At 44.2% G+C, this 27,157-nt stretch overlaps 1 protein-coding gene across 1 annotated transcript in view; it reads right to left on the bottom strand.

The window, feature by feature from the left end:
- Nucleotides 1-1,085: 1,085 nt before the first annotated feature.
- LOC144495324 (EGF-like repeat and discoidin I-like domain-containing protein 3) overlaps nt 1,086-27,157 on the bottom strand; it is a 251,911-nt gene continuing 225,839 nt past the window's right edge. Inside the window, exons 10-11 of the mRNA XM_078215423.1 lie at nt 4,245-4,400; nt 1,086-1,627 (exon numbers count right to left, since the gene is read on the bottom strand). Coding sequence (XP_078071549.1) covers nt 1,481-1,627; nt 4,245-4,400 — 303 coding nt within the window. The 3' untranslated portion in view covers nt 1,086-1,480. The remainder of the gene's footprint in view (nt 1,628-4,244; nt 4,401-27,157) is intronic.

The raw sequence follows: 27,157 nt of genomic DNA, 5'->3' as shown, positions 1-27,157 counted from the left end.
ATGTTCGATACGCAATATAAACACATATATTCAAGTGATGAATCATTTAGGAATCCCAGTAAATAAGGCTTCTATACACTACATGATCTTTTTCCTTTATCAGTACACAGATGCCTACCATCCATACACTTGTCAGTTTAGTGCTATATTATACTACATTAATTTTTAGTCAGAAATAAAAGTGCTTTAAAAAGAAGATATTGATAATTCAATCTAAGAGACATTGTGATTAGACTATGCTGGACTTAGTTTACCAGTAGTTAAATTCTGAAGGTATCATACAACGCCTTTTGGATCACTGCTGTATTACAGTGTGTGAATTTTTAATGATTTTTTTATCATTTAGTTTGCTATGTTGCAGAATTCAAACACTGGGGAGGGCGTCAAGTTACTCAATAACAAATGACTCAAACGGAGCGACTTACAGTGACATCATGTAGTGTGTTCATCGATATACAGAGGTCATTTTACTTTTATCACAGCAGAACTGAATAGATTGAGACTGGGTGGACAACTCATGTTTTAACAGCTCCCTCAAACTTAAAACACACTTAAGAAACATTTATTTTTCTTTATATTTCTTCAAAACAGCAATTGCCTCTCTTTTCATTAAAAAAATAAAAGTTGTAACAGAATAATTTAAGTTGGAAATGCAAACATGTAGTACAATAATGATAAGACTTTGGAACCCTTGCACTCCAGACAAAAAGTGGTTGATGTGTACCCACACATTAGCATCTATGATCTTGTACATTCATGGATTATTGTTCTTGTATCGTCAGGGTCACAAACTTTATTGCCTAATTTTTAAAATATATTACAGTAACCTAATATGCATTTACTGGTTTCTCCATTAGCATTTTAAATACATGTCCAATACATATGTTTTCATTTGGAACTTTGGAAGTAGGAAGGTTTCTAAGCAGAATTCATGCATCTGGGAAAAATGGCACCTTCGTAGGGATTTTCAGTCTCTTACAACATGGGGCATGCACAATTTGAAAGCTCTTTCAATGCTCAATTAATCCTTTTAATGTCTGGAACATCTTGACTGTAATGACAAAGAGAAACTGAAACTGGTCTATTGAAAAAGCATATCACTCTTAGGAGCCAAAGAGAACAAAATATTTGTAATAAATAAGATATCACTATTGGCATCTGCAATAATGATAGGAGATTTTAGTCCGATGCATATCAATCAAACTTGGGGGCGGAGGGGAGGGGGTGGTAAAGTCTCCAATTATAAAGGTCTATTTCATTATGTATAAATTAACAAACATGAAAATAAACTGCTAAGGAAGAAAAAAATCACCATATGAAAGTCTGATAAAGGGTAGGCCTTGACCAGCTAACTTGACTCATACCTATCACAAACTGAACACTTGTTCATGAAAACCCTTTAATATCTTACAGGTTTGTGCAGTTTTTGTTGAGATAGTCTAAGGACAGTGATAACTCTCTTGACAGTAGCCAGTATTCATCACTCTTCAGTGCATCCCAGTAACTCCGTTCGCAGAGTGATTCTGCCGTACCACGACCAGGGCAAGATCCTGATATATTGTGCGTAAATAGGAGGATCTATTACATTTTTTCTGTGCGTGTCATTATCAAAATTACCTTGGAAAACCTGCCGGTTGAAAAATAAAATGTGTGTCATTGCTAATCAAACAATATGACCCCTCCTTCATCCACCAATAATCATTAAAATCTACATTTAATGTTGCAAGATAGAAGGGAGGTAAAGATTCCAGAAGTGATCGAATAGAAGTCTTTAAAACTATTAATAGATGCAGAAAAAATGTTTCCAGCTGTGGGACAATCCAAAGCCACATACAAGAGAGTCACTGGTCGATTTAATAGGAAATAAGGAGAAATATCTTGTCTCATAGGCTGGGAGTTTGCAACTGCATTTGTCACGGATTCAGGTGGAGATGTGGGCACAAATCCCGCAAGAAGCCAAAACTGTGAATCTCGCTGGTGAGATCTCGGGATGCGATTACCCACACACCACCCTGGCATTGACATAATAAGGGTCCTGTTCCCAGAAAGGTCAGGAACCTTCCCCACTTCATCTTCCCCCCACTGCATTGTACCCCCACATTGGAATCTATGCCCACCCCGATGTGCCATCACGTCAGCTAGGTTTACAACAGGCTTTTAAAAACGGGAACCAGGGGAAGGGAATCCATCTTACCTGAGCACAGGTAAGCACAGCCCCTGGAGGGTGACATGCTTGCGTAGTACCCTGGCACTGTTCTCTGGCACTATCCCCTTGCACTGGCCCTGGGGGTGGCAGTTCCAGGGGGGGCCCATCTGGACTGCATGGGAGTTTTCCATGTCCGTTGGAGGTTGGGGTTCCCTGTGTCTGTGGGGGCGTGGAGAGGGGAAGAGGGGGTGGTGGGCTCCCAGTGTACATGGGGATCCTGAGTGTACAACATTTAGAATCACATGACCATGAGGCAGGCACCTTAAGATTGAACTAATAATGGCTTTTGGCATTTTCCTGTGGCTTTAGTTCAAACAAAAGTCTCGCTAGTCCAGTTGTCAATAACAATCAACTTTATCATTGTGAAGACTTCCAGCTATGTTGCAAATGGATTCCTCCCTTTGTATCGGCTGTTTACCTGATGCTGGGCCTGATTTTACCAGTGCCGAAACTGGTCGTCAAATAGATCCGAGCCTGGAATCCTCTTTCCAGCGCGCCCATACGTGTTTTGCCGGCTCCAGTCCGAACTGCGCTATGGGCGGGGCTTAGCGCTGCCGGACTGAACGGAGCCCTGAACTGCGCATGCGCAGTTCGAAAAAAATCCAAAGCAGCGCACCCGGGCGTGAAAGAAAAAAGAGCAGAGAGAGCGGGAGGATGGACTTGGGAGAATCTTGCAAATTGCAAATAATATAGCATCTTCTTTGTGCTGCCTAATTATCTATGGGAAAGGTAATTAAACTACAGTGTCCTAGTCAAAATTATAATCGCAGGAACTAATTTGGGAAAATATTTCAAAATATGGATGGGGGGATATATATTTTGAAATATTTTCCCAAATTTTTGACTTAGGTTTTTAGTTCCTGCAATTATAATTTTGACATTATCTTCCAAAGGGAATTCCTTTAATTCTGTGCAATGTTCAGATGAAAACAAGATTTAGTAATCTCCTTGAATCTTATTTCCAACCAAGTTCCACCACGGGGACAATTCTTCCAAGTTCACCACATGACTCTGAACATTTGAGCACCTGGCTCATGGCTACAGGGACATCAACAATCCAGTTACAGATCACAAATGTATTATACAGGTCACTAATTGCTCACTAGGACACTGTAGTTTAATTACCTTTCCCATAGATAATTAGGCAGCACAAAGAAGATGCTACATTATTTGCAGTTTGCAAGATTCTCCCAAGTCCATCCTCCCCCCCCCCCCCCCCCCCCACAACCAGAGATCTATCTGAGCACCACCCCCCCTTCTCCGGCGGACGCCAGTGGAAGGCCAGGAAGGTGCTGCAGGCTCTCGAAGGACTGCAGGTCGGAAGGATGGTGGAGGGAGACCAGCGATCGAAGTAGGTTGGGGGTGTGCTCTGCCGAGGGGGGCCTGCCTCCCGGGGGGTCTGATCCGGGGGGGGGCGTCTGCTGGGGTGGTTAGCGGGGGGCTCCGCGAAGGATGGTCGGGGAGGATGGGCTTTGGAGATTCCCCTGCAGAATAGAAATCCGCTTCGGACTTTTATTCTGCAGGTCGCTAAAATCTGGATTGGGCCGTGTGGTGGTAAAGTGGGATTTGGTGGTAGAGTTCGGCGCGCGGTTCATTAAGTCGATTTAAATGCATGCAAATGCATTTAAATCGTTGGCCTGCCCGATTCGGGGTGTCGGTAAAGCTGTGATCTGCTCCGATTTGGGTGCAGCTCGCGTTAAAGGCCCGACGCCCGACTTTACCGCAATTTCACACCCGAAAACGGGCGCGGATTTTTGGTAAAATTGGGCCCGCTGTCTTAAATGGCAAATTTATAAGGGAATCATCAGCAGTGCTGTAGACTTTAATTTCAAGGTGTTAAAACTAAAGAAAGCCTTTCAAATGATTTTGTCACTTACGTTCATAAAAACAAAATCCTGAATGATTCATTCATTTGATTATCTTAGTTGCACATTAAATAATAAATAAATCTTCAGAAATCCAACAGGAGTTCAAGAATGACTGAATAAGGTCTTGCGGCATCATTCCAACTCAGTATGTGGAAATTTCCAAAACTCACCTTATCCTTTCGCTGTTTTACATCTTTATAAATAGACCAGTTCCTTCCATCGTTACTGTACGCTATCTTGTACGAACCCACAAATTGTATGTGCCCAAAATCCTTTGCCCCCTGGGTGATTATTCCAGTCACTTTAGTTGGAACAAGCAGGTCAATCTAAAAATAGAAGAAAGGTAAAATATGAAACATTTCCTGGCTAAGAGAGAGTTCCACCAGTTTTTTGAGAGGAAAAATTAGTCCAAACTTCTGTTTGATGGAAAATGGAACAGTGACTTTTCTGCTATTTCCACGTAAAATATTTTGCTTATCAAAGCAGTGTTGATAAGTTCCAGCCTCATTTGTATCTTTCACAATATTACCTATTAAGTCACATCAAAAAAGTTACCACATTATTGCTGAATACTAAATAGAATTAAATATAAGCGAAGTAAAACACAATAGAATTCACAGTATTTTCTGAATCGCCATGTTGTTCATTTTAGTGCAAAGATGTGACTGCAGTTATTACGAGCTGTGTAAATTGGTGAACATTTGCAGAATTTGCCTCAATATTCAAAACAAATTCCAAAAACAATGAAACTAATAACTAATAACTCAATGCTCCTCAATGTTAATGACGGGTTTCCAAATGAGTTTAAACAACTTAGTAAAATGTAATACTTCCCATTCAACAGCAGCAAATATTTCAATATAAATGTTCCTCTTTGAACAGAATTTGGAGTGTTAAAGTTAAAAGTTTATTTATTAGTCACAAGTAGGCTTACATTAACACTGCAATGATCAGTGGGTGGACCTTGATTCAGGTTAGGATGTGGTTAGCAGAATGTTGGATGAATTTACCTGCCTTCACTGACCTACAATGGCTTCTGGTCTCCATAGCCTTAAATTAAAATTGGTCACCCTGGTCTCTTCTGCATTCATTCCCCACAGCTTCATTCACTGTCACCCTGCTGCGCTGCCAACCCAGTGGCTGCCATGTCTTCAGTTGGCTAGGGCCCAATTTTTACAACTTCCTCCCCATCTCCTCATTAAAGCCGAGCTCTTTGATCAAGTTTCTAATCACCTCTCTGAACACTGCCTCAGCATCTATTTTTGGGATTACACCTTAAAATTTATTCATCAGTGTCACAAGTAGGCTAATATTAACACTGCAATGAAGTTACTGTGAACCCCTAGTTGCCACACTCCGGCGCCTGTTCGGGTACATTGAGGGAGATTTAACATGGCCAATGCACCTAATCAGCAGGTCTTTCGAACTGTGGGAGGAAAGTGGAGCACCCGGAGCAGTCACGGGGAGAACATGCAGACTCCGCACAGACAGTGAGCCAAGCCGGGAATTGAACCCGGGTCCCTGGCGCTGTGAGGCAGTAGTGTTAACCACTGTGCCACCGTGCTGCCCATACAAAGTGCTCCAGGATGATGTTTCAAGTTAAAGCTGCAAGTTGCTTTTGCTGTTAATTAAAGGTTTTCTTTTCCTCAAAACCTCACTTATCCAGTAGTATGGACAGAGCAATTTTAATAAAATCATAACATAGGTTGCTTTTGTAAATTTCAATTTAAATTAATAGATGCTGTGAATAAAACGGCTCTGAATGAACAGGAATCGACTAAGAGAATGTTTTTATTTATGTACTTTTAAGTTGAAATAATATGCACACTCAACTCGTGTGAAATCTGGGCCGGGACACGCCATGAGGAGGATGTAAAATCCTGGCCCTGATTTTAAAGTAGAAGTGTCCACCCTAAATGATGATTTCTTTACTGTAATATAAAGGAGAAACTTGAATACCGTATCATTTATCGGCTCGTACTGAAATGTTAATCGAAGAAACAAAGGCACTTGTATTTATTCCAAATCTGTGAAAAATACATTAAAATCACGCCAAACCTTTCAAAGGTTTAGAGCATTCGGTTGTTATGCCAAAAGCATGACCCATAATTCAACATGTAGAGCTAAATAAATTGGTCTGGAATAAAATACGTTAATGCTTCTATAACAAACAGCTTCCATGTGTGAGATTAGAGCAGATACTGTAAATGAGAAAAGCAAGTTTGTTATTTGGTGCCAAAAGAGTATAATTATGATGACCTATTTGGAGGGATTTCCCATATGAAATCTAATTAGATTAAAAATGTAAAATTACCCATGTGTTACAAATCAACAATAAAGATTGTAATCATTTTTGATGATACAAGGTTTTTTAAAAAAAATCTTAATAGATCTAATTTTTTGCGATTAGCCATTCAGATTTTTATCTAACACTCCACTTCTCAGCTTGAATGGAGTGGCAGACAAATAGAAATTATTAAAAATTTGCTTACCCAAGGTCCTCCTGCCATGATATTTAAGCACATCATGAGCTCGGTGGCCAGTGCTTCTGCACCAACATTGGGGTCCTGCCTCATGGTTAGGTCTTGGTGGAATTTTGGTTTCGCACTGCGTGTGGCATCCAGTGGAATTGGCCCTTTGCAGTTAAATCGGGGCCTTTAAAACATCGGAAAGCCACTCCCAACAGGAGTTCAACAATGTTTTGTGGGCTGGGAAGAGCATCGAAGCTCTTGGCTTCACAAAATCACTTCTGCCAACTTTTTGTCCCACTCTTCTCCAACCCACCACAAATTGCCTCCACAGGGACAAATGACATATCTGTAACTTTAAGGCCTTATCTCAGCAGGGGAGCCACTCAAGCCTATCCTTCTCATGCCATCAACATCCCCAATTCCACCCTACATAGACACACACACACACACGAGTTGCTTTGGAACTTGCATGTTTTTAACATCTAAAATGTTTTCTTATTTTTGAAGCTAAGTCACTAAAATAGTTTGTGCCTCCGCCAAACTTCATCTGATGGGTGGTGTGTCAAGTGCTTAAATTGAAAATCAGCTCCCATAGGTCCCCAAGTCATCAGTTGCATTTAAATCACAAGAATAAATTTTCTTAGATGTGTGATGTCTGATTTTCCTCTCCTAAGTTTTCAGATATAAAACAGAGGGCAAGGAAGAAGAGTCATTACATCAGGGGTGGACTTTTCCACCCCCCGCGATTTACTTTTCCAGCAGTGTGGATGACCTGCCATTGGCGGTGATGAGATCTTCTGGTTCCACCAGTGCCAATGGCATTTTGCGTTGTTTGCCAGCCGAACAGGGAACCCGTCGCGGTGGACTGACATCGACAGGACCGGAAGATCTCACTGGCGGGTAGGATGGGATAATTCGCCCCTCAGGTTACCATTCCTTCACATTGACCAGGGATTTCCTATAGAGATTTCTCCTGGGTTGAGGAGAGTAGTGGAAGGGGTGATTACAGAATTATGCTGATGACAGGAGGATGGGAGTACTTACGTCCATCTTGCAACACCAGATGGGCAGTTATTTACAAGGTGCTCTTAAGAGCGGGGCCTCAGGCTCTGGGCCTGGATTTTCTCAGGTCACTGAATCCAAAACATTCAGGTAACAAGATGATGGAGCCTGGTACTGGATATCATCCTTGTGCCTGAGGCCTTCTCAGCACAACTTTCAGGCAGCAGCAGGAATGTTCTCATGACCAGGTGCCTGAAAAATCTGCAACTCCCATTTTGCACTTTGTGTGCTGTCGGTATTTGGTTAGGGCACAATTTTCTTTTCACTTAGCAGCAAGAGTAGGACTGATAAACTCAGAAAATGCTGTTCTTATCTTTTAAAAAACATATGGCTGGATTTTACATTAATCATTTCAGAATGAAACCCTATTACGTCCACACAAACGCACAATTATTCACTGCAGAGGAAGTCAACTTTACAAAATCTGAATATATGTACGCAATCAACTGCTCTGAACTTGAAACATGCCCATGGGCCATTAAAATGGTTTACAAGGGCTTACCACAGATTAGTTATAGTTGGTATCAGAAACAAGTGATTCAAATCTCAAAATGTACATATGTAGGCATTTAACCTCTCATACTGCCTCGGAAGCAACACAATATTTACAGCATTGTAAACAACCAATTTTCAGCATCAGCTAGTCACGCAATGATCCTATCAAGAAAATCAACATGGAATGTGTATCTCCGGTCACAAAGATGTTGTAAATGTTATTTTTTTTCCTGTGGTAAAGTAAAACCTGCAAGATTTGCAGTTCCTTTCAATGGCATGAAATTTACTGACAATTGAAATTTCATTTACTTTGGGCAGAATCTTTCCATCCTGGAGTCTCAGTTTGGTGGTTAATTTTATTTATCAGTGTCACAAATAGGCTTATGTTAACACTGCAATGAATTTACTGTGAAAATCCCCTAGTCGCCACATTCTGGCGCCTGTTTGGGTACACTGAGGGAGAATTTAGCATGGCCAATGCACCTAACCAGCACGTCGTTCGGACTGTGAGAGGAAACCGGAGCACCCAGACGAAACTCATGCAGTCACAGGGAGAATATGCAGAGTCCGCTCTGACAGTGCCCCAAGCCGGGAATCGAACCTGGGTCCCCGGCGCTGTGAGGCAGCAATGCTAACCACCGTGCCACCATGCCCTCCTTGGTGGGTGAAAGAGGGAGTGATTCCTGCTGCGGGGGAGCGGGATGGCTCACCACATGCGACCTTGCACTGGTTAGCTTATTACCTATGTATCCATGTGGAGCACAGTGAATCTCGTGGCAGGAGCAGCAGGAAGTTGCCATTACCACTGTTTCCTGAAAGGGTCGAAGGTCCGAGTGCCATACTTAAAGGACACCTTGACAGCCTTTACTCACAGCAGGACAGGAGCGTTAGTCTAGCTATCCGTAAGGTCCCACAGAAGTAAACAATGTGCAACTCCACGGTTCAGCGAAGCATCTCCCTGGAGACTCTCCTCCAAGCCATCCAGGAAAGGTGAGAGGTGCTGCTTTCCCAGAATGGTAATGGGAGGCTCGCCCGTCTGACCACGACGGCCTGTACGGAGGTCGCAATGGAGGTCAGTGCCCATGGGGCCCAACATAGAAAAGCCCAACAGTATTAGAAGGGGTGAATGATCTACTAGGCTCTGCCAGGGTATGTGCAATTGTTACTTTCACTGCAAACTGACACTCATAAGGGCATCAGGCAGTCTGAGTTCATGAATTCACAGAGATGTCAGACAGGAGACCTGCAGCAGACAGGACACCTACACTGAATGTGTGGCAGCCACTTTATGCTCTCAATCTTTTATCAGCTGCATGACATCCTGCTTCTTAACCACTTAAAGGAAAGGGCTCAGCATCTGCTAAGAGGCATGCATGTTCCTGAACTGCTAATGCAACCATTGGGATGACAATATGTTCCTATAGGAGAAAAACATCCAACAAGCGGGAGTGCTCCCAGACCGTAGGTACAATTCCAGACATCAGAGTCCTCACTTCATACGGGGAGCAGCTAGGACTATGCCTGTCCTGAAAGTGAAATAAGACTCTCCCAGGAAGCCAATGAGGATGCCTCCAGTCTGCAGCTGTCAACGGCTCCTACAGTGTGAGACATGAGAATGATTACCACTCATGATCATAGAGAGATTTGGGCCAAATGCAGGCAATTGGGACTAGTTTAATGGCAAAAACTGGGCGGCATGGACAAGTTGGGCTGAAGGGCCTGTTTCCATGCTGTAAACCTCTATGACTCCTCTTGACCACGTGCGACCTTGCGCGGAGCAACTTATTACCTATTCATCCATGTGGAGCACAGAGAATCTCGTGGCAGGAGCAGCAAGAAGTCGCCATTCCCACTGTTGCAGATGGAGACAATGCTCTTTGACTGGGGTGCTGAGAGCCACATGTGAGACCACTTTCTCTGAAGACTATTCAGCTTGCCCCCACTACCCTGGAGACTCTACAGAGAGACCACTGCCTTGGCAATATAGAAAGACTAACAGACTGATCCCCTGCCATTCACCCAGGAAGATGGAGGTTTAGAGTCTTTGGTCGGCTACCGTTCACCAGCCACGACCCTTGGTGGCATCCACCTCCCTCCATCCCTTTGTCCCTGCCTCTGATAGTAGCAGATCGCAAGTGGCACAGAACGAACAACAGCTCCACATCTTTCTGGATCTGAGACCCATGAGTCATGGAGCAAACCTGCTGCTGTGTGGGCTTCACCATAGAGAGGAGAATGGGTCATGGGTCACACCCAGATGCCTCATGGTTATCAGGGTGTCTATTTAGTCAGCCAATTGTGCTGACTGTGAACTCCACCCACCCAAAAAGACCTTCCCCCCACTCGGTTTTACATTGACTGTGTTGCACTGTTATTAATTTTTTAAAATGGTACATGTCAGCTTTTGGATTCGCATCACTACCTTCTACCCCCCCCCCCCCCCCCCCCCATCGCCTCTGTCACCTATCAACTTCCCTCTGACCCAACATTCTTGACTCACCCAATATCACCATTCCTTGCGCCCGCCCCCCCCCCCCCCAAATACCATGGACTACTGCCATCCATCTCCACATGTTTTCTCCCCCATCAGAGCCAACATCCATTACCGTCCCCTCCTGATATCTGACCAACCAGCTTCTGTGACCATCCCACCCTCCCTAATGAAACTTTCACCCATCTGATTATCACCCTGGACCTGCCACCTTACTTAGCCTGGCTTCATGCCCAGTGCCCACTCCACCCATCCACCCTTGGCCTGGCTTTCATGCCCAGTCATCAAACAGGTTATCCTACCAGCACCTGATATGAGTCAAATTTTGAGTGGTCCCAAAAGAGCCAAAACAGCATCTACTCACCTCCAAAGCCATGAAAGACGTCAAGCTCACCAGATGCACACCAATTGTTCATCCATAACGAGGCAAAGAGGAGTGATTTGTTGCAGGAGTCTGGGGTAAGAGATCGACTTTTAACATTACTTTTTTTGCGGGCTTTATTTTTGAAAACTTTAAACTAGAAACGGGAAGTAGCCACGGGGTATTGTGGGAAGGGTGTAGGCTTTTTTTTTCAGCGTGGGAGGGTTAAGAGCAGGCCGCACTACCTAGCGGGCAGCGTCGTTAGCGGGCAGCGGAGTGAGCAGGTAGCAGAGTGAGGGCTGAAGGGCTTTGGCTCAAGGGGCTTAGTCGGAAACAGGCGAGGCATGTTAGGTTCATCTCGTAGTTTTACCAGTGTACTTGAAGAAAGGGGAATTATGAGTGAAAGTCCAGTTTGTTGTTCTCGGTGTCGGATGTGGGAGTTCCTGGAGTCAGCTAGCCTCCCGGACGTCCATATCTGCATCAGTTGCATCGAACTGCAGCTCCTAAGGGACCGCATTCCGGTACAGGAGCTGCGGCTCGATGACCTTTGTCTGGTCAGGGAAAATGAGCTGATAGATAGGAGTTACAGGCAGGTGGTCACACCGGGGCCACGGGAGGAAGACACGTGGGTCTCAGTTAGGAAGGGGAAAGGTCAGGTACTAGAGAGTACCCCGATAGCTGTGCCCCTTAAAAATAAGTACTCCTGTTTGAGTGCTGTTGGGGGGAGCAGCCTACCTGGGGGAGGCAACAGTGGCCGTGCCTCCGGCGCAGAGTCCGGCCCGGCAGCTCAGAAGGGTAGAGAAAGGGAGGATGAGCAAACTGACTACAGCACCATGGTCCAGGGGGACGTTCAAGAGGGGGGTGAAAAAAGAAATGTAGTAGAAATTGGGGATATTACACTTTTGGATGCTGTTGGGGGGGACGACTTAGCAGGGGTAAGCCATGGTGTCCAGGTCACTGGCTCAGAGTCTGTCCTTGTGGCTTAGAAGGGAAGGGGGGAGAGGAGTAGAGGATTAGTCATTGGGGACTCCATAGTTAAAGGGACGGATAGGAGATTCTGCGGGAATGAGAGAGACTCGCGGTTGGTGTGTTGCCTCCCAGGAGCCAGAGTCCGCGATGTCTCGGATCGTGTTTTCAAAATCCTTAAGGGAGAGGGGGACCAGCCCCAAGTTGTGGTTCACATAGGCACTCAAGACATAGGTAGGAAAAGGGATGGGGATGTAAGGCAGAAATTCAGGGAGTTAGGGTGGAAGCTTAGGGCTAGAACAAACAGAGTTGTTATCTCTGGTTTGTTACCCGTGCCACGTGACAGTGAGGAGAGGAATAGGGAGAGAGAGCAGTTGAACACATGGTTACAGGGATGGTGCAGGAGGGAGGGTTTCAGATACCTGGACAATTGGGGCTCTTTCTGGGGTAGGTGGGACCTCTACAAACAGGATGGTCTGCACCTGAACCAGAGGGGTACCAATATCTTGGGGGAGGAAATTTGCTAATGCTCTTCAGGAGGGTTTAAACTAATTCAGCAGGGGGGTGGATACCTGAATTGTAGCTCCAGTGTACAGGAGATTGAGAATAGTGAGGTCATGGATAAGGTTTCAGGGTTGCAGGAGAGTACTGGCAGGCAGGAAGGTGGTTTGAAGTGTGTATACTTCAACACCAGGAGCATCCGGAATAAGGTGGGTGAGCTTGCAGCATGGGTTGGTACCTGGGATTTCGATGTTGTGGCCATCTTGGAGATATGGATAGAGCAGGGACAGGAATGGTTGTTACAGGTTCCAGGGTTTAGATGTTTCAGTAAGTGCAGGGAAGGTGGTAAAAGAGGGGGAGGTGTGGCATTGTTCGTCAAGGACAGTATTACGGTGGCAGAAAGGACATTTGATGAGGACTCGTCTACTGAGGTAGTTTGGGCTGAGGTTAGAAACAGGAAAGGAGGGGTCACCCTGTTGGGAGTTTTTTATAGACCTCCGAAAAGTTCCAGAGATGTAGAGGAAAGGATTGGAAAGATGATTCTGGATAGGAGCGAAAGTAACAGGGTAGTTGTTATGGGGGACTTTAACTTTACAAATGTTGACTGGAAAAGCTATAGTTCAGGTACTTTAGAGGGGTCAGTTTTTGTCCAATGTGTGCAGGAAGGCTTCCTGACACAGTATGTGGATAGACCAACAAGAGGCGAGGCCACATTGGATTTGGTACTGGGTAATGAACCAGGCCAGGTGTTAGATTTGGAGGTAGGTGAGCACTTTGGTGATAGTGACCACAATTCGATTACGTTTACCTTAGCAATGGAAAGGGATAGGTATACACCGAAGGGCAAGAGTAGCTGGGGGAAAGGAAATTATGATGCGATTCGGCGAGATTTAGGTGGCATAGGTTGGGGAAGGAAACTGCAGGGGATGGGCACAATTGTAGTGTGGAGCTTGTTCAAGGAACAGCTACTACGCATCCTCGATAAATATGTACCTGTCAGGCAGTTGTGTGAGGGAACTGTGGTTTACTAAAGAGGTTGAATCTCTTGTGAAGATGAAGAAGGAGACTTATGTTAAGATGAGACGTGAAGGCTCAGTTAGGGCGCTTGAGAGTTACAAGTTAGCGAGGAAGAACCTAAAGAAAGAGTTAAGAAGAGCCAGGAGGGGACATGAGAAGTCTTTGGCAGGTAGGATCAAGGAAAACTCTAAAGCTTTCTATAGGTATGTCAGGAGTAAAAGAATGACTAGGGTAAGATTAGGGCCAGCCAAGGACAGTAGTGGGAAGTTGTGCGTGGAGTCTGAAGAGATAGAAGAGGCACTAAATGAATATTTTTCATCGGTATTCACACAGGAGAGGGACAGTGTTGTCAAGGGGAGTACTGAGATGTAGGGTGTTGGACTGGACGGGATTGAGGTTCATAAGGAGGAGGTGTTAGCAATTCTGGAAAGGGTAAAAATAGATAAGTCCCCTGGGCCAGATGGGATTTATCCCAGGATTCTCTGGGAGGCTAGAGAGGAGATTGCAGAGCCTTTGGCTTTAATCTTTGTGTCGTCATTGTCTACAGGAACAGTGCCAGAAGACTGGAGGATAGCAAATGTTGTCCCCTTGTTCAAGAAGGGGAGTAGGGACAACCCTGGTAATTATAGACCGGTGAGCCTTACTTCTGTTGTTGGCAAAGTTTTGGAAAGGATTATAAGAGATAGGATTTATAATCATTTAGAAAGGAATAATTTGATTAGGGATAGTCAACACGGTTTTGTGAAGGGTAGGTCGTGCCTCACAAACGTTATTCAGTTCTTTGAGAAGGTGACCAAAGAGGTGGATGAGGGTAAAGCGGTTGATGTGGTGTATATGGATTTCAGCAAAGCATTTGATAAGGTTCCCCATGGTAAGCTATTGCAGAAAATACGGACACATGGGATTGAGGGTGATTTAGTGGTTTGGATCAGGAGTTGGCTGGCTGTAAGAAGACAGAGGGTTGATGGGAAATGTTCATCCTGGAGTTCAGTTACTAGCGGTGTACTGCAAGGATCTGTTTTGGGGCCACTGCTGTTTGTCATTTTCATAAATGACCTGGATGAGGGTGTAGAAGGATGGATTAGTAAATTTGCGGATGACACTAAAGTCGGTGGAGTTATAGACAGTGCGGAGGGAAGTGGCAGGTTACAGAGGGGCATAGATAAGCTGCAGAGCTGGGCTGAGAGGTGGCAAATGGAGTTTAATGCGGAAAAGTGTGAGGTGATTCACTTTGGAAGGAGTAACAGGAATACAGAGTACTGGGCTAATGGTAAGATACTTGGTAGTGTGGATGAACAGAGGGATCTGGGTGTCCATGTGCATAGATCCCTGAAAGTTGGCACCCAGGTTGGTCGGGTTGTTAAGAAGGCATACGGTGTGTTAGTTTTTATTGGTAGAGGGATTGAGTTTCGGAGCCATGAGGTCATGCTGCAACTGTACAAAACTCTGGTGCGGCCGCACTTGGAGTATTGCGTACAGTTCTGGTCGCCGCATTATAGGAAAGATGTGGAAGCGTTGGAAAGGGTGCAGAGGAGATTTACCAGGATGTTGCCTGGCATGGTGGGAAGATCGTATGAGGAAAGGCTGAGGGGCTTGTGGTTGTTTTCGTTAGAGAGAAGAAGGTTAAGAGGTGACTTAATAGAGGCATACAAGATGATCAGAGGATTAGATAGGGTGGATAGTGAGAGCCTTTTTCCTCGGATGGTGATGGCTAACATGAGGGGACATAGCTTTAAATCGAGGGGTGATAGATATAGGACAGATATCAGAGGTAGGTTCTTTACTCAGAGAGTAGTAAGGGCGTGGAATGACCTGCCTGCAGCAGTCGTGGACTCGTCAACATTAAGAGCATTCAAATGGTTATTGGATAAACATATGGATGATATTGGAATAGTGTAGATTAGATGGGCTTTAGATTGGTTTCACTGGTTGGTGCAACATGGAGGGCCGAAGGGCCTGTACTGCCCTGTAATGTTCTATGTTCTAATTAAACGATGAAAGTGAACGTTCTAATTTCTCGCTGGTGAGGAGCTTAATTCCGGTGAGCTGGCCTTTAAATGAGCATGTGTAAATGCAAAAGTGCTCCCCACCTGCCTTTAAATGCAAAAGTGCTCCCCACCTGCCTTTAAACGGCTTTCAAAGTCCCAAAGACAGAATTCCTAAAGTCCATCCCGCTGGGAAGCTGAGTTTTGGCCTCACACCAAATTATGTTCCGCTGCCTGCCAAACTTCCCACTGCTGGTGGGATTGGAAGATTCTGCATGCTGTTAGATATAAAAAGAATTTATTTCCAATCAGAGGAATTGTTTCAAATGGCTTTGATTGGGATTGAAGTGAAATTGCTCACTGTCCTTTCATCTCTCAAGTCTGGGTTACAGTTCCAGAAGGAAAGTACTTTGACAAGTCCATTAACCCTTTTTGTATTAATGTGGGTGTCTCATGAAAGCATCAGTTTATAAAATGGAAATGCTACACTGATATATTCAAGGGCTCCTCTGAAAATTGGGCTAATGCATATAAAGAGTGGCGGGGGCGGGGGGGGGGGCAGACTAAAGCTTTATTCTGCAGCAGGTGTGCTATACTTGGCCATTGTTTAATGTACTCTGGGTACCTTCATTGAAATGTTTTACCTTCGCAGTGCTATCCATCACCTTAATAAGCAGATATTTCACCTAACAAAAATAAACATGATCCTGCAACGTTAGGTTTGATCAATGGTGATAATTTTCATGAGACAACAAAGTGTACAATAAAGTAGGGGCTAAAACTGCATATGTACTGGAGCACTTAAAATGCCTTCAAATTTTAGACCACAATTTTGTACTGAGGTTAAGAGAAATAAGTACCCTTTGTTCTCATGTGATAAAGATCATAATTACAAAATGTTTCTCAGTACAGGCAATTATTTAACTTTGCAGATGCAAGAAATGGGTCAACATATCCAATGTCATAAACACAACAAATTATTGCATTAAAAAAAATTAGTGCTTTGAAGTATTTATGGAAACCATTAGTTGCAGGCTTTAAAACAAATGTTTTTCATTATGAAACATATATTTAGAGGAATACTGTAGGTCGCAGCGTATAAGTTGAGCCGGAATCTAAGACAATCCAATTTCTCGGTGTCAAAATGTATGTTTAAGCCTATGCTCGTTGTATAGGTCAACCCCTCCAGCCCCCCTCCCCACCATTTTTAGCTATTTAGTGTATGTTAAGGGCTATACTCACATTAGGATCAGTCTCAATTTTTCAGCTCGGAATACATGGTCTGGAATTATACTTGCCATCTAAGGTGGTGCATGGAATCAACCAGGCGATACAAACAATGCTGCCAAGTTAATATACAGGAATTGATGACAAGTCCACATTGAACAGATGGCATACAATGACCGATGAACAGAAATGGGTCTTCTTGCACCAACACTGGTGGCTTATATTTTATACTTGGTATATAAGTCAACCCTCATTTTTGGAAGGATTTTTTGAAGCGGCATTACAAATAGAACTATATAATTCAAAGACAACTTCAAAGCTTGAAGTAAAGGGCCATTCTGAATGAAGTGTCATAGTTTAAAAAAGTTTGTGCAACAGTTTAAAATGCACTCAACACATCCAAGACCACCCTGGCCCTTAGACCTATTGAGGCCCTTAGAGTGGTCAATTAATGGCGACTTAAGGGCCTCATCCTATGACCACTAGTGTTTTACCCACAGTATGGATGACCCACACAAAGCAGGTAGCCTGGCAGCTTTGGTTGCATGGGCTGGTGTCATGCAAGACTTGTGTCCATCGAAAGCAGCCCCAATGCTGCCCCAATGTCAACCCCCTCCCAGCTTTAATCCTCACCCCAGGCCTCTCAAACCTGGACATACAAACTGCCTCACTAGGGCCTGCTGGCCAATGCCTGCCGATAACCCAGACTTAACTGAAGTCCAACCTCATAACCTCCTCTTCATCGGCAACTGACTGTGGTCCCAGCTATGAAGATCACAAATCTGTCTAATTCAGCTTTGAATATATTCAATGACCCAGCCTCCACAGCTCTCTGGGATAATGAGTAATGCCTCTCTAAGAGAATAAATTATTCCACATTTCTGTTTTAAAAGGTGATCTCTTATTTTGAAATTGTGGCCTATATTCCCTTATGAGGAAAAACTTTTCCCCAGCATCTACCCTGTCAAGCTCCCTCAGAATATGTTTATATATTTCAATAAGGTCACCTTTCATTCTCCAATAAGCATCGGGCCCAACTTGCTCAACATTTCCTCATAATACAATCTCTTCATCCCAGAAATCAGCCAACTGGACCTTTCCCTGAACTGCCTCCACTAAATGTTTTAAAAAGCCAAAGTAGCAAAACAAAAAGACACTTGAGGGGGGGGGGGGGGGGGGGGGTGGTATTTTCTGCTCCTGTTCTTTTTGGGTGGGTTTGGTTATGGGAGTGGTCTTGTAAGAAGCCCAAATTGGATTTCCCACCTATGTAAAGACATGATGCAATTGTTCCCGTGCCCCCTACACTGATGTATCAGGAATCTCAATGTTCAACATCGGGGACATCATTATAATATATTTACCTTTCTCATTATCAGGCCTCTATGGCTGAAACATTCCCTCCCACCTCCCCGTTAAAAAAATCCATTCACAGCAGCATAAGGGCAGACTGATGGAACTTACAATTGGTCTCCCATAGCTTTTGATTTGATTTGATTTATTATTGACACAAGTATTGGGACACAGTGAAAAGTATTGTTCTCGTGCACTATACAGACAAAGCATATGTTCATCGAGAAGGAAAGGAGAGGGAAAGAAGAGGGTGCAGCATAAAGTGTTACAGTCATAGCTCGGGTGTAGAGAAAAATCAGCTTAATATATGGTAGGTCCATTCAAAACTCTGATGGCAGCAGAGAAATAGAACATTATTAGAGAGTGTAAAAGAGTTAGTGCACAGTTTTAAAAGCATAGAATGACAGTAAAAGATAGACTTAGAGGGTATGAGGGGACAGCTCACAAGAAGTCGCCTCGCTCCGGCGCCATCTTGAATGGCACGTACCTGGCGGGCAGACATCCCAGAGGAGCTCAGGTGAGTGTACTGCTCCAGGTGGAGAAGGTTATGTCTGAACAGTACCCGCCCAGGCACTGGCCCCAGGCACAACCCAGGATCTGCCCAGGCACTATCCCTTGGACAACTGTGCCAAAGTAGTACCCAGGCAGTATCCAGGGATAGTGATAGGGGAAATTCCTGGGCAGTGTCAAGGGCTGGTGCTGGGCAGTGCCAGGGGGTTGGGGGGCTGTTTCGTGATGGGGCGGAATGATTAGGTGGTGGAGGTGGTTGGGGGAGGGGGGGCGGTGGTGCAGCCCCTGGTGAACTTCTGTGCACTGCATCAGCCTTTACAAATTGCACCCTGATCTTTAAAGAACTAAGTTGCTGGTGGGGCTGGCTCAATCAGAGTAGGCCCTGCCAGCGTGACGTCGTGATACCCGCCCCTTGATGTTTTCTTTTCTATGTTTCCAGTGATGCAGCAGAGAAAGCTGCTATTGGTTCTGCCGGCTTCAACATTGCTTTACTTGCCCATTGTAGCAGTCTGCCAAATATAGATAAAATTCCAGCTTTAGGGTAGGATTTTCCATTTTCCGGTCCTTCCCACGTCAATTCCTGCCATGAATGAGACTGGAAAATTCCGTCTTATATTTTCAATGCACCTTTCACAACCTCAGGAGTATCCTAAAGCGATTTACAGCCACTGAATGACATTTGTAAGGGTAATCACTGCTGTCATGTAGGAAATTGTAGCCCCGATTGAAACACAATGTGGAAATCTGACTCTGGGATTGTGGAGATGGTGTGCGTGAGGAGAGGGGTTTCTCAGGACAGGCAAGAATTCCCCTGATGTATTTAATGTGAAACCTGACCTTTCGGGCCTCTGATGATTTAAGAGCTGCCCTCTGTGTCTTGTTATAAACTGGGCAGTTCTTCCATATCACACATGCAAATCCCTGAAGAGCCTGGAGATCACCGAGGGATGTGAAGCTTGTTTTGGAAATAAGGATAATCAGTGCCATGCAGGAATTGGAAAATGAGGAAGAAAATTTTAAATCCACAGCGGGAACCAATGTCGGTGAAGGAACACAAGAGAAATGAATGAACGGGACTGGCTGCAAGTTGGATTTGATGTGCAGAGTTTTGGATGAACTCAATGGTAAATGAGGTGGGAGCTGGTCAGGAGACCATTGGAATGGTCAAGTCCAGTGGTAATAAAGGCATGGATGAAGCAGTGGATGAGCTGAGGCAGGGCAGAAATGGTGATCTGACAGTGGTGATGGTAGTTTTAGTGATGGTGCGATATGTGGTCAGAAACAGGTGTAAAGTGGCTGGCTCAGCCTCAGAAAGTAGCCAGTGAGTGGAACAGTTTGAAGGTTCAGGAATAGAGTTTTGTTTATTCATTTGTGGGACACGGGCGTCGCTGGCTGGCCAGCATTTATTCCCATCCCTGGTTACTCTTGAGAAGATGATGGTGAGCTGCCTTCTTGAATCACTGCAGTCCACGTGCTGTGGGTTGACCCACAATGCTGTTAGGGAGAGAATCCCAGGATTTTGACTCAGTGACTGGGAACGGCAATACATTTCCAAGTCAGGATGGTGAGTGGCTTGGAGGGGAACTTGCAGGTGGTGGTGCCCCATGTATTTGCTGCCCTTGTCCTTCCAGATAGAAGTGGCCATGGGTTTGAAAGGTGCTGTCTAAAGAGCTTTGGTGAATTTGCGGTGAGTGAAGGTAATGGCTATGGCTTTCCTAATATTTAGCTGGAGGAAGTTTCTGTTCATGATTTGTGCAGGTTTGACATTGTCACTCTGCTACTGCATTCTATGCAATTTTATATACTTTTTACAGTTTTATCAAACTTTCCTCCCACTTCTATTTGTATTTGAGAATCCTGTGTCTCTCTCTACTTTTCTCTGTATTTTCCTCTCACAATATGTTCTACCTTTTATACATTCCATCATCTATCTGCTCAATCTACCAATGTCCTGAAGTCATACAATCATAGAATGATACAGCATAGGTGGGAGCATTCTGCACATTGTGTCTCTTTCTGTTCTTTGAAGGAGCCACTCAGTAAGTCTCACGTCCCTACTCTTTCCCCACTGCACTGCAATTTTCCTCCAATTCACTTTGAAAGTTACTACTGAATCTGTTTCCATTAATCTTTCAGGCATTCCAGATCACAATGACTCAGTGTGTAAGAAGTGCTCTCCTTATCTCACTTCAGTGGAAACCAAATCTCTTCATTCTCTACACAATTAACCATGGTCCTCATTTTGTAAATTGTCTGTAAACTCTAGATTGCGTTGCCAATCACATACACACGGAGAAGAACAAAGGTTCCAACAATCATGCCTAGGGGTCATCACTGCAGTCCTGCATTCCTAAAATCCAGAATGAAGGTCCATCAACTGCTGCTCTTTGTTTTCCTCATTTAACCCAATTACTACCTCTGCTGCCCCACTGCCATTAATACTGTGTGTGACCGTAAGCAATCCAGGATTGTAATGACAGCTTCCAATGTGGTATGTTACCAAATACTTGTCAATTATCCATAAACACACCATTCACTGCAATTCCAGATTGTAGGGGATTTTCACAGTAACTTCATTACAGCGTGAATGTAAGCCTACTTGTGACTAATAAATAAACTTTAACTTTCCTTTATGAATGTGCTTTGTAAATAACTCCGTTAACTTGGTCAGATTTGACTTGCTTTTGGTCCTCAATTATTACAGCTTTCGTTTAAATGAGTATTTTATCCCCTCAGTTGTGAATATGCCTCTGGAAGTTTAACCATGGCTAATGTTAGGCTGCCTCCCGTAATAAATAAGAACAAAGAACAAAGAACAATACAGCACAGGAACAGGCCCTTCGGCCCTCCAAGCCCGCGCCGCTCCCCGGTCCAGGATTGAATCCTGAATCCAGGATCCCCGCCCAATTTTCCAGCCTATCTACATACCAATATCCTATCCACCGAGCTGTCCCTCACAGCTACGATGCTTTGTTCATCACAACCTATTAACTCACCCCCACCCCCCCATTCCAGACCATGTGATCTCCAGGGAGAGGCGAAAACCCAGAGTGAAAAACCCCAGGGCCAATATGGGGAAAAAAAATCTGGGAAATTCCTCTCCGACCCCCTGAGGCGATCGAAACGAGTCCAGGAGATCACAATGGCCCCGATCGGAAAATGCTTCCCAACCCTAGTCATTTCCACTTCCACGAACACCATATGAATTCCCTGCCCCCGAGACAGGTTCCCAACTATCCGCAGTCTCACTCTGTACTGGCACCAGCAAGATGATCATAGAATGAAGCCTTGAAACGAGAAACCAGGAACAATTAGCCCGCGCCGCTCCCTGGTCCAAACTAGACCACTCTTTTGTATCCCTCCATTCCCACTCCGTTCATATAGCTGTCTAGATAAGTCTTAAACGTTCCCAGTGTGTCCGCCTCCACCACCTTGCCTGGCAACACATTCCAGGCCCCCACGACCCTCTGTGTGAAATATGTCCTTCTGATATCTGTGTTAAACCTCCCCCCCTTCACCTTGAACCTATGACCCCTCGTGAACGTCACCACCGACCCGGGGAAAAGCTTCCCACCGTTCACCCTATCTATGCCTTTCATAATTTTATACACCTCTATTAAGTCTCCCCTCATCCTCCGTCTTTCCAAGGAGAACAACCCCAGTTTCCCCAATCTCTCCTCATAACCAAGCCCCTCCATACCAGGCAACATCCTGGTAAACCTCCTCTGTACTCTCTCCAAAGCCTCCACGTCCTTCTGGTAGTGTGGCGACCAGAACTGGACGCAGTATTCCAAATGCGGCCGAACCAACGTTCTATACATCTGCAACATCAGACCCCAACTTTTATACTCTATGCCCCGTCCTATAAAGGCAAGCATGCCATATGCCTTCTTCACCACCTTCTCCACCTGTGACGTCACCTTCAAAGATCTGTGGACTTGCACACCCAGGTCCCTCTGCGTCTCTACACCCTTTATGGTTCTTCCATTTATCGTGTAGCTCCTCCCTACATTATTCCCACCAAAATGCATCACTTCGCATTTATCAGGATTGAACTCCATCTGCCATTTCCTTGCCCAAATTTCCAGCCTATCTATATCCTTCTGTAGCCTCTGACAATGTTCCTCACTATCTGCAAGTCCTGCCAGTTTTGTGTCGTCCGCAAACTTACTGATCACCCCAGTTACTCCTTCTTCCAGATCATTTATATAAGGATTTCCTTTCCTCCCTCTTTTAGACAGAAAGATTTTGTTGCAGTCACAAACCCTTTGACCTTGTGCTATATCCAAGGAGGTTTGAAGCTTCGCAGTCACAGGTTTTGCTGCCACCTCTCTTGAATTCCTGCAGCAGTCCAGGATACATGCCACCCCAGCCAGGTATCTTTTCCATTTTGAGTTCTACCAACTTTCTCAGCCCTACTTTATATTCATAGTTACTCAAGCTAAAGTCCAGCCTCTTGGATTCTAACATTCTCACCATCACATTATTTAACTGAAGTTGAAACAAAATATTCCTTTAGCATCATGGGCGGCACGGTAGCACAGTGGTTAGCACTGCTTCTTCACAGCTCCAGGGACCTGGGTTCGATTCCCGGCTTGGCTCACTATCTGTGTGGAGTTTGCACATTCTCCTCGTGTCTGCGTGGGTTTCCTCCGGGTGCCCCGGTTTCCTCCCACAGTCCAAAGATGTGCGGGTTAGGTTGATTGGCCATGCTAAAATTGCCCCTTAGTGTCCTGAGATGTGTAGATTAGAGGGATTAGCGGGTAAAATATGTAGGGATATGGGGGTAGGGCCTAGCTGGGATTGTGGTCGGTGCAGACTCGATGGGCCGAATGGCCTTTTTCTGCACTGTAGGGTTTCTATGTTTCTATCATTCTCCGCAATGAGATGATTGCTGTTTATTTCTCTAATTGACTCTACTCTTTGTAGAATCATAGAATCTACAGTGCAGATATAGATTGCACTGTAGAGCCTGCACCGACAACAATCCCACACAGGTCCTATCCCCATAACCACGCATATTTACCCTCCTACTCCCCCTGACATTAAGAGGCAATTTATCATGGCCAATCAACCTAACCCGCACATCTTTGGAGTGTGGGAGGAAACCGGAGCACCCGGAGGAAACCCACAGTGACACGGTGAGAACATGCAAACTCCACACAGACAGTGACCTGAGTCTTTGGCGCTGTGAGACAGCAGTGCTAACCACTTTGCCACTGTAATTAATGTGGAAACCATTACTTGCAGGCTTTAAAACAAGGAACTTCCGAACAAAGGACCAGGCAAAATTCTAACGAGATAGTATACTATGTACAGTGAAAGACACAACTCCAGTGGACTCTTTAATAACAGCCTTTCACGAGGAGACATAGTAGTCTGCAGTATAAAAGTATTGTAAGGAGTTTACCCCAGTCCAATGCCGGCATCTCCACATCATGTATAAAAGTATCACACTCTTGTACAAACCAATAACAGTACCCTTGCTTAGAAAAGAGCTCCTTTCTGCCAGTGAGTTATTACAATCCTGGATTGGTTATGGTTAAACCAAGCTTACACACTACAAGTGGTTGTGAGAAGGAACGAGTGACCTCAGTGACCTCATGGACAGAGGCAAAAAACAAGAAAAGGTTCGAAACAAAAACCTAACTTTTTGCAAATGTTTTTTTTTAAGGAAAGAGACCTGCTGTCTTTATCTGGTCTGGCCTGTATGTGTCTCTAGCTCCTTACAAACATGATTGACTCAGAGTCAAACCACAACAGAGATTAACCTCACCTCAGACTGCAAAGGCTGCAACAGTCAAGAAGACAGACCCACCTGGTGCCTATGTTCTCTTCCCTCTGACTTTTCCTTTCGACAGTTGCATGGGTGTATGCCAGCAGGGCCAGTGACTTACCCATCTGTTTCTCAGAACTACCCTTTTTCTGCAGACAACTATAGATTCAGGTCTTCCACTCCTTTAGCTATATTTGCACTTCCACCATCATTAGTAATACAAAATTGCAAAATATTCACTCTCTCTGTGTTATACCGTCAGCATTCAAAATTTAGATTGCTTCCATCCTGCCCTCTTTCCGTATTCTTTTACTTTTTCTGCACAAATAAAAGTCTTCACTATTTATTTCTCTATTATCTGCTGGTCCTTCATTTTCCTATATAATTCTTTAAGTGTTCATTTTGTAATTCTCATTACACTTACTATATTCATGGATTTCTATAATATGCTTCATTTTAAAGTTTCTGTTTGGTTTTAATTGTTCTATTTACCCACAGAACTCTAGCAGTTGATGCATCCATTGATACCAATTTTTGAGAACATAAATCCTATTCCCGTCTTGATTTTCTTTTTTTAGATATTCAGAAGTGTTCTGAACTCTCACTCCATAATAGCTTATTTCTATTTGTTCTCTGACACTGAGAGAGGGAAATGTGCAACAAGACTTGAGGGTCCTCATACACCAATCACTATTGAAGGTAAGCATCCCAGTGCAGCAGGCGGTAAAGAAGGCAAATGGTATGTTGGCCTTCATTGCAAAAGGATTTGAGTACAGGAGCAGGGATGGCTTGCTGCAGTTTTATAGGGCCTTGGTGAGGCCATACCTAGAATATTGTTTGCAGTTACCTTCTCTTTATCTGAGGAAGAATGTTTTTGCTATAGCAGTAGTGCAGTGAAGAGTTACCAGACTGATTCCTGGGATGGTGTAACTGACATATGAGGAGAGATTAAGTTGATTAGGATTATATTCGCTGGAGTTTAGAAGAATGAGGGAGGATCTCATAGAAACTCATAAAATTCAAACAGGACCAGACAGGTGGCTGCAGGAAGGATATTCCCAATGGTGGGGGAGTCCAGAACTAGGAGTCATAGTCTAAGGATAAGGGATAAAACTTTTTGGACTGAGATGAGGAGAAATTCCTTCACCCAGAGAGCAGAAAGCCTATGGAATTCATCACCACAGATCAGACTATTGAGTTGGATGGTCGGCCATGATCGTAATGGATGGCGGAGCAGGCTTGAAGGACAGAATGGACTATTCCTGCTCCTATTTCCTACGTTTCTATCTTGAGAGTCTTTGTTTAAGCAGAGCCTTCTACTTCTATTCCAATAGTTTTATTAATCCTGCCTTCCCACTCTAACTTAAAAACTAGATTTGACCCGGCCCTCTGCATATCACTTCAAGTCCTTCCTGGTGCTCCATTGACCCTGTTTAATAATCCACTGCTTCTTTGTTGGTTTCGCTGAAGTCTGTCCCTATAAAACTACCTTCACCTATTGCAGAAGTCACTTCAATGTCCTTGTCCTTTGTGCCAGTTTGCTCATTAATTTCCTTCTGTTTAACGTTTTCAAAGTGCGACAGACAAATTCATCAGAGAATACAACCTTTGCGAATCTTGTCTATCAATTTGGTGCCTAACCACTTCAGTTTTTTCTTCATTATCTTTAATGTACTTCTATTTTTGTCAGTGAGCCAAATCTGGATCACTACATTGGCTTCTCTCCCTTCCTATCCACCGAGGGGTGGAAATTGGGTTTGGCCCATTTTCGGACCTGAAAATAGAAGGCTTGTTGGGCACATATGCCAGACGATCACCAGAAATCACCAGCCTCAGCAGCATATAGCCAACAAGCTGCTTGGTAAGGCAAACCACATCTCTTTTGGAATCAATTAAATACCTATTACCGTCCCGAACCAGCTCATAGTTAGGACATCAAATAAACAACTTTAAACAACTCTTGGTAATGAAGCGAATCAAATGTAAACTCAAAGTAAAATTAAATATACCGTACAAAGCAATATATATAAAGCAAAGTACTTACGTTTAATTATTCTTGCTGAAGCTAACTGCCACATTGTTCTGGTCCTTCACATTTCACTGACTTTGCATCATGATTCAATGAATGAATGAAAGCATGATAACTGTTGACTGGGGAGCAGGCATTAAACTGCATGATCTGATGCTCTTGATAAGCTGCCAGCTGAATACTGATGGAGTCAGTTTAGATACTCCGTCAGTTGCAGAAAGTAAGACTTGAATGGTCATCAACAATGGAGATGGTGGCCAGTGGTAATGTCAGTGGATGAGTAATCCAGAGGCCCAGGCTATAATGTTCTGGTGAAAGGATTCAAATCCCATTATGGCGGCTGGTGAAATTCAAATCCAATTAATTCATAAATCTGGCTTTAAAAACAGGGCAATGTAAAAACTTGGAATGAACATCCTTGTGGCATTTTAAAAATGGCCATAGAACTGTCAGATTGTTGTAAAAGGCTAACTGATCCTTTAGCGATATAAATCTAACCTCCAACCTGGTCTGACCCTGATGTGACTCCCGACCCACTCAATCTCAACTTGTATCTGAAATGGCAGAGTGAGAAGCCATTCAGTTGTACCAAGCCATTACAGAAAAGTCAAAAAGGAATAAAAGTGGCGGGACTGCCCGGCATCAACCTGGGCAGCGGAAACCACACTGGCACTCACTGCCAAGTCCTACAAAGTCCTCCTTACTAATATCTGTGGAGCCTGTGCCCAAAGCGGAGGAGTTGTCCCACGCTAGTTAAGCAACAACTTGGTCATATTCAATGAATCACACCTAAAAGACAGTGTCCCAGACTTAACCACTACTCTCTCTGGGTATGTCCTGTC

The sequence above is a fragment of the Mustelus asterias genome, chromosome 6 (genome assembly GCF_964213995.1).
Source record: "Mustelus asterias chromosome 6, sMusAst1.hap1.1, whole genome shotgun sequence".
Classification (NCBI taxonomy): Eukaryota; Metazoa; Chordata; class Chondrichthyes; order Carcharhiniformes; family Triakidae; genus Mustelus; species Mustelus asterias.
The sequence above is the reverse complement of the archived record's forward strand: the minus strand, read 5'-3'. Positions and strand labels throughout refer to the sequence as shown.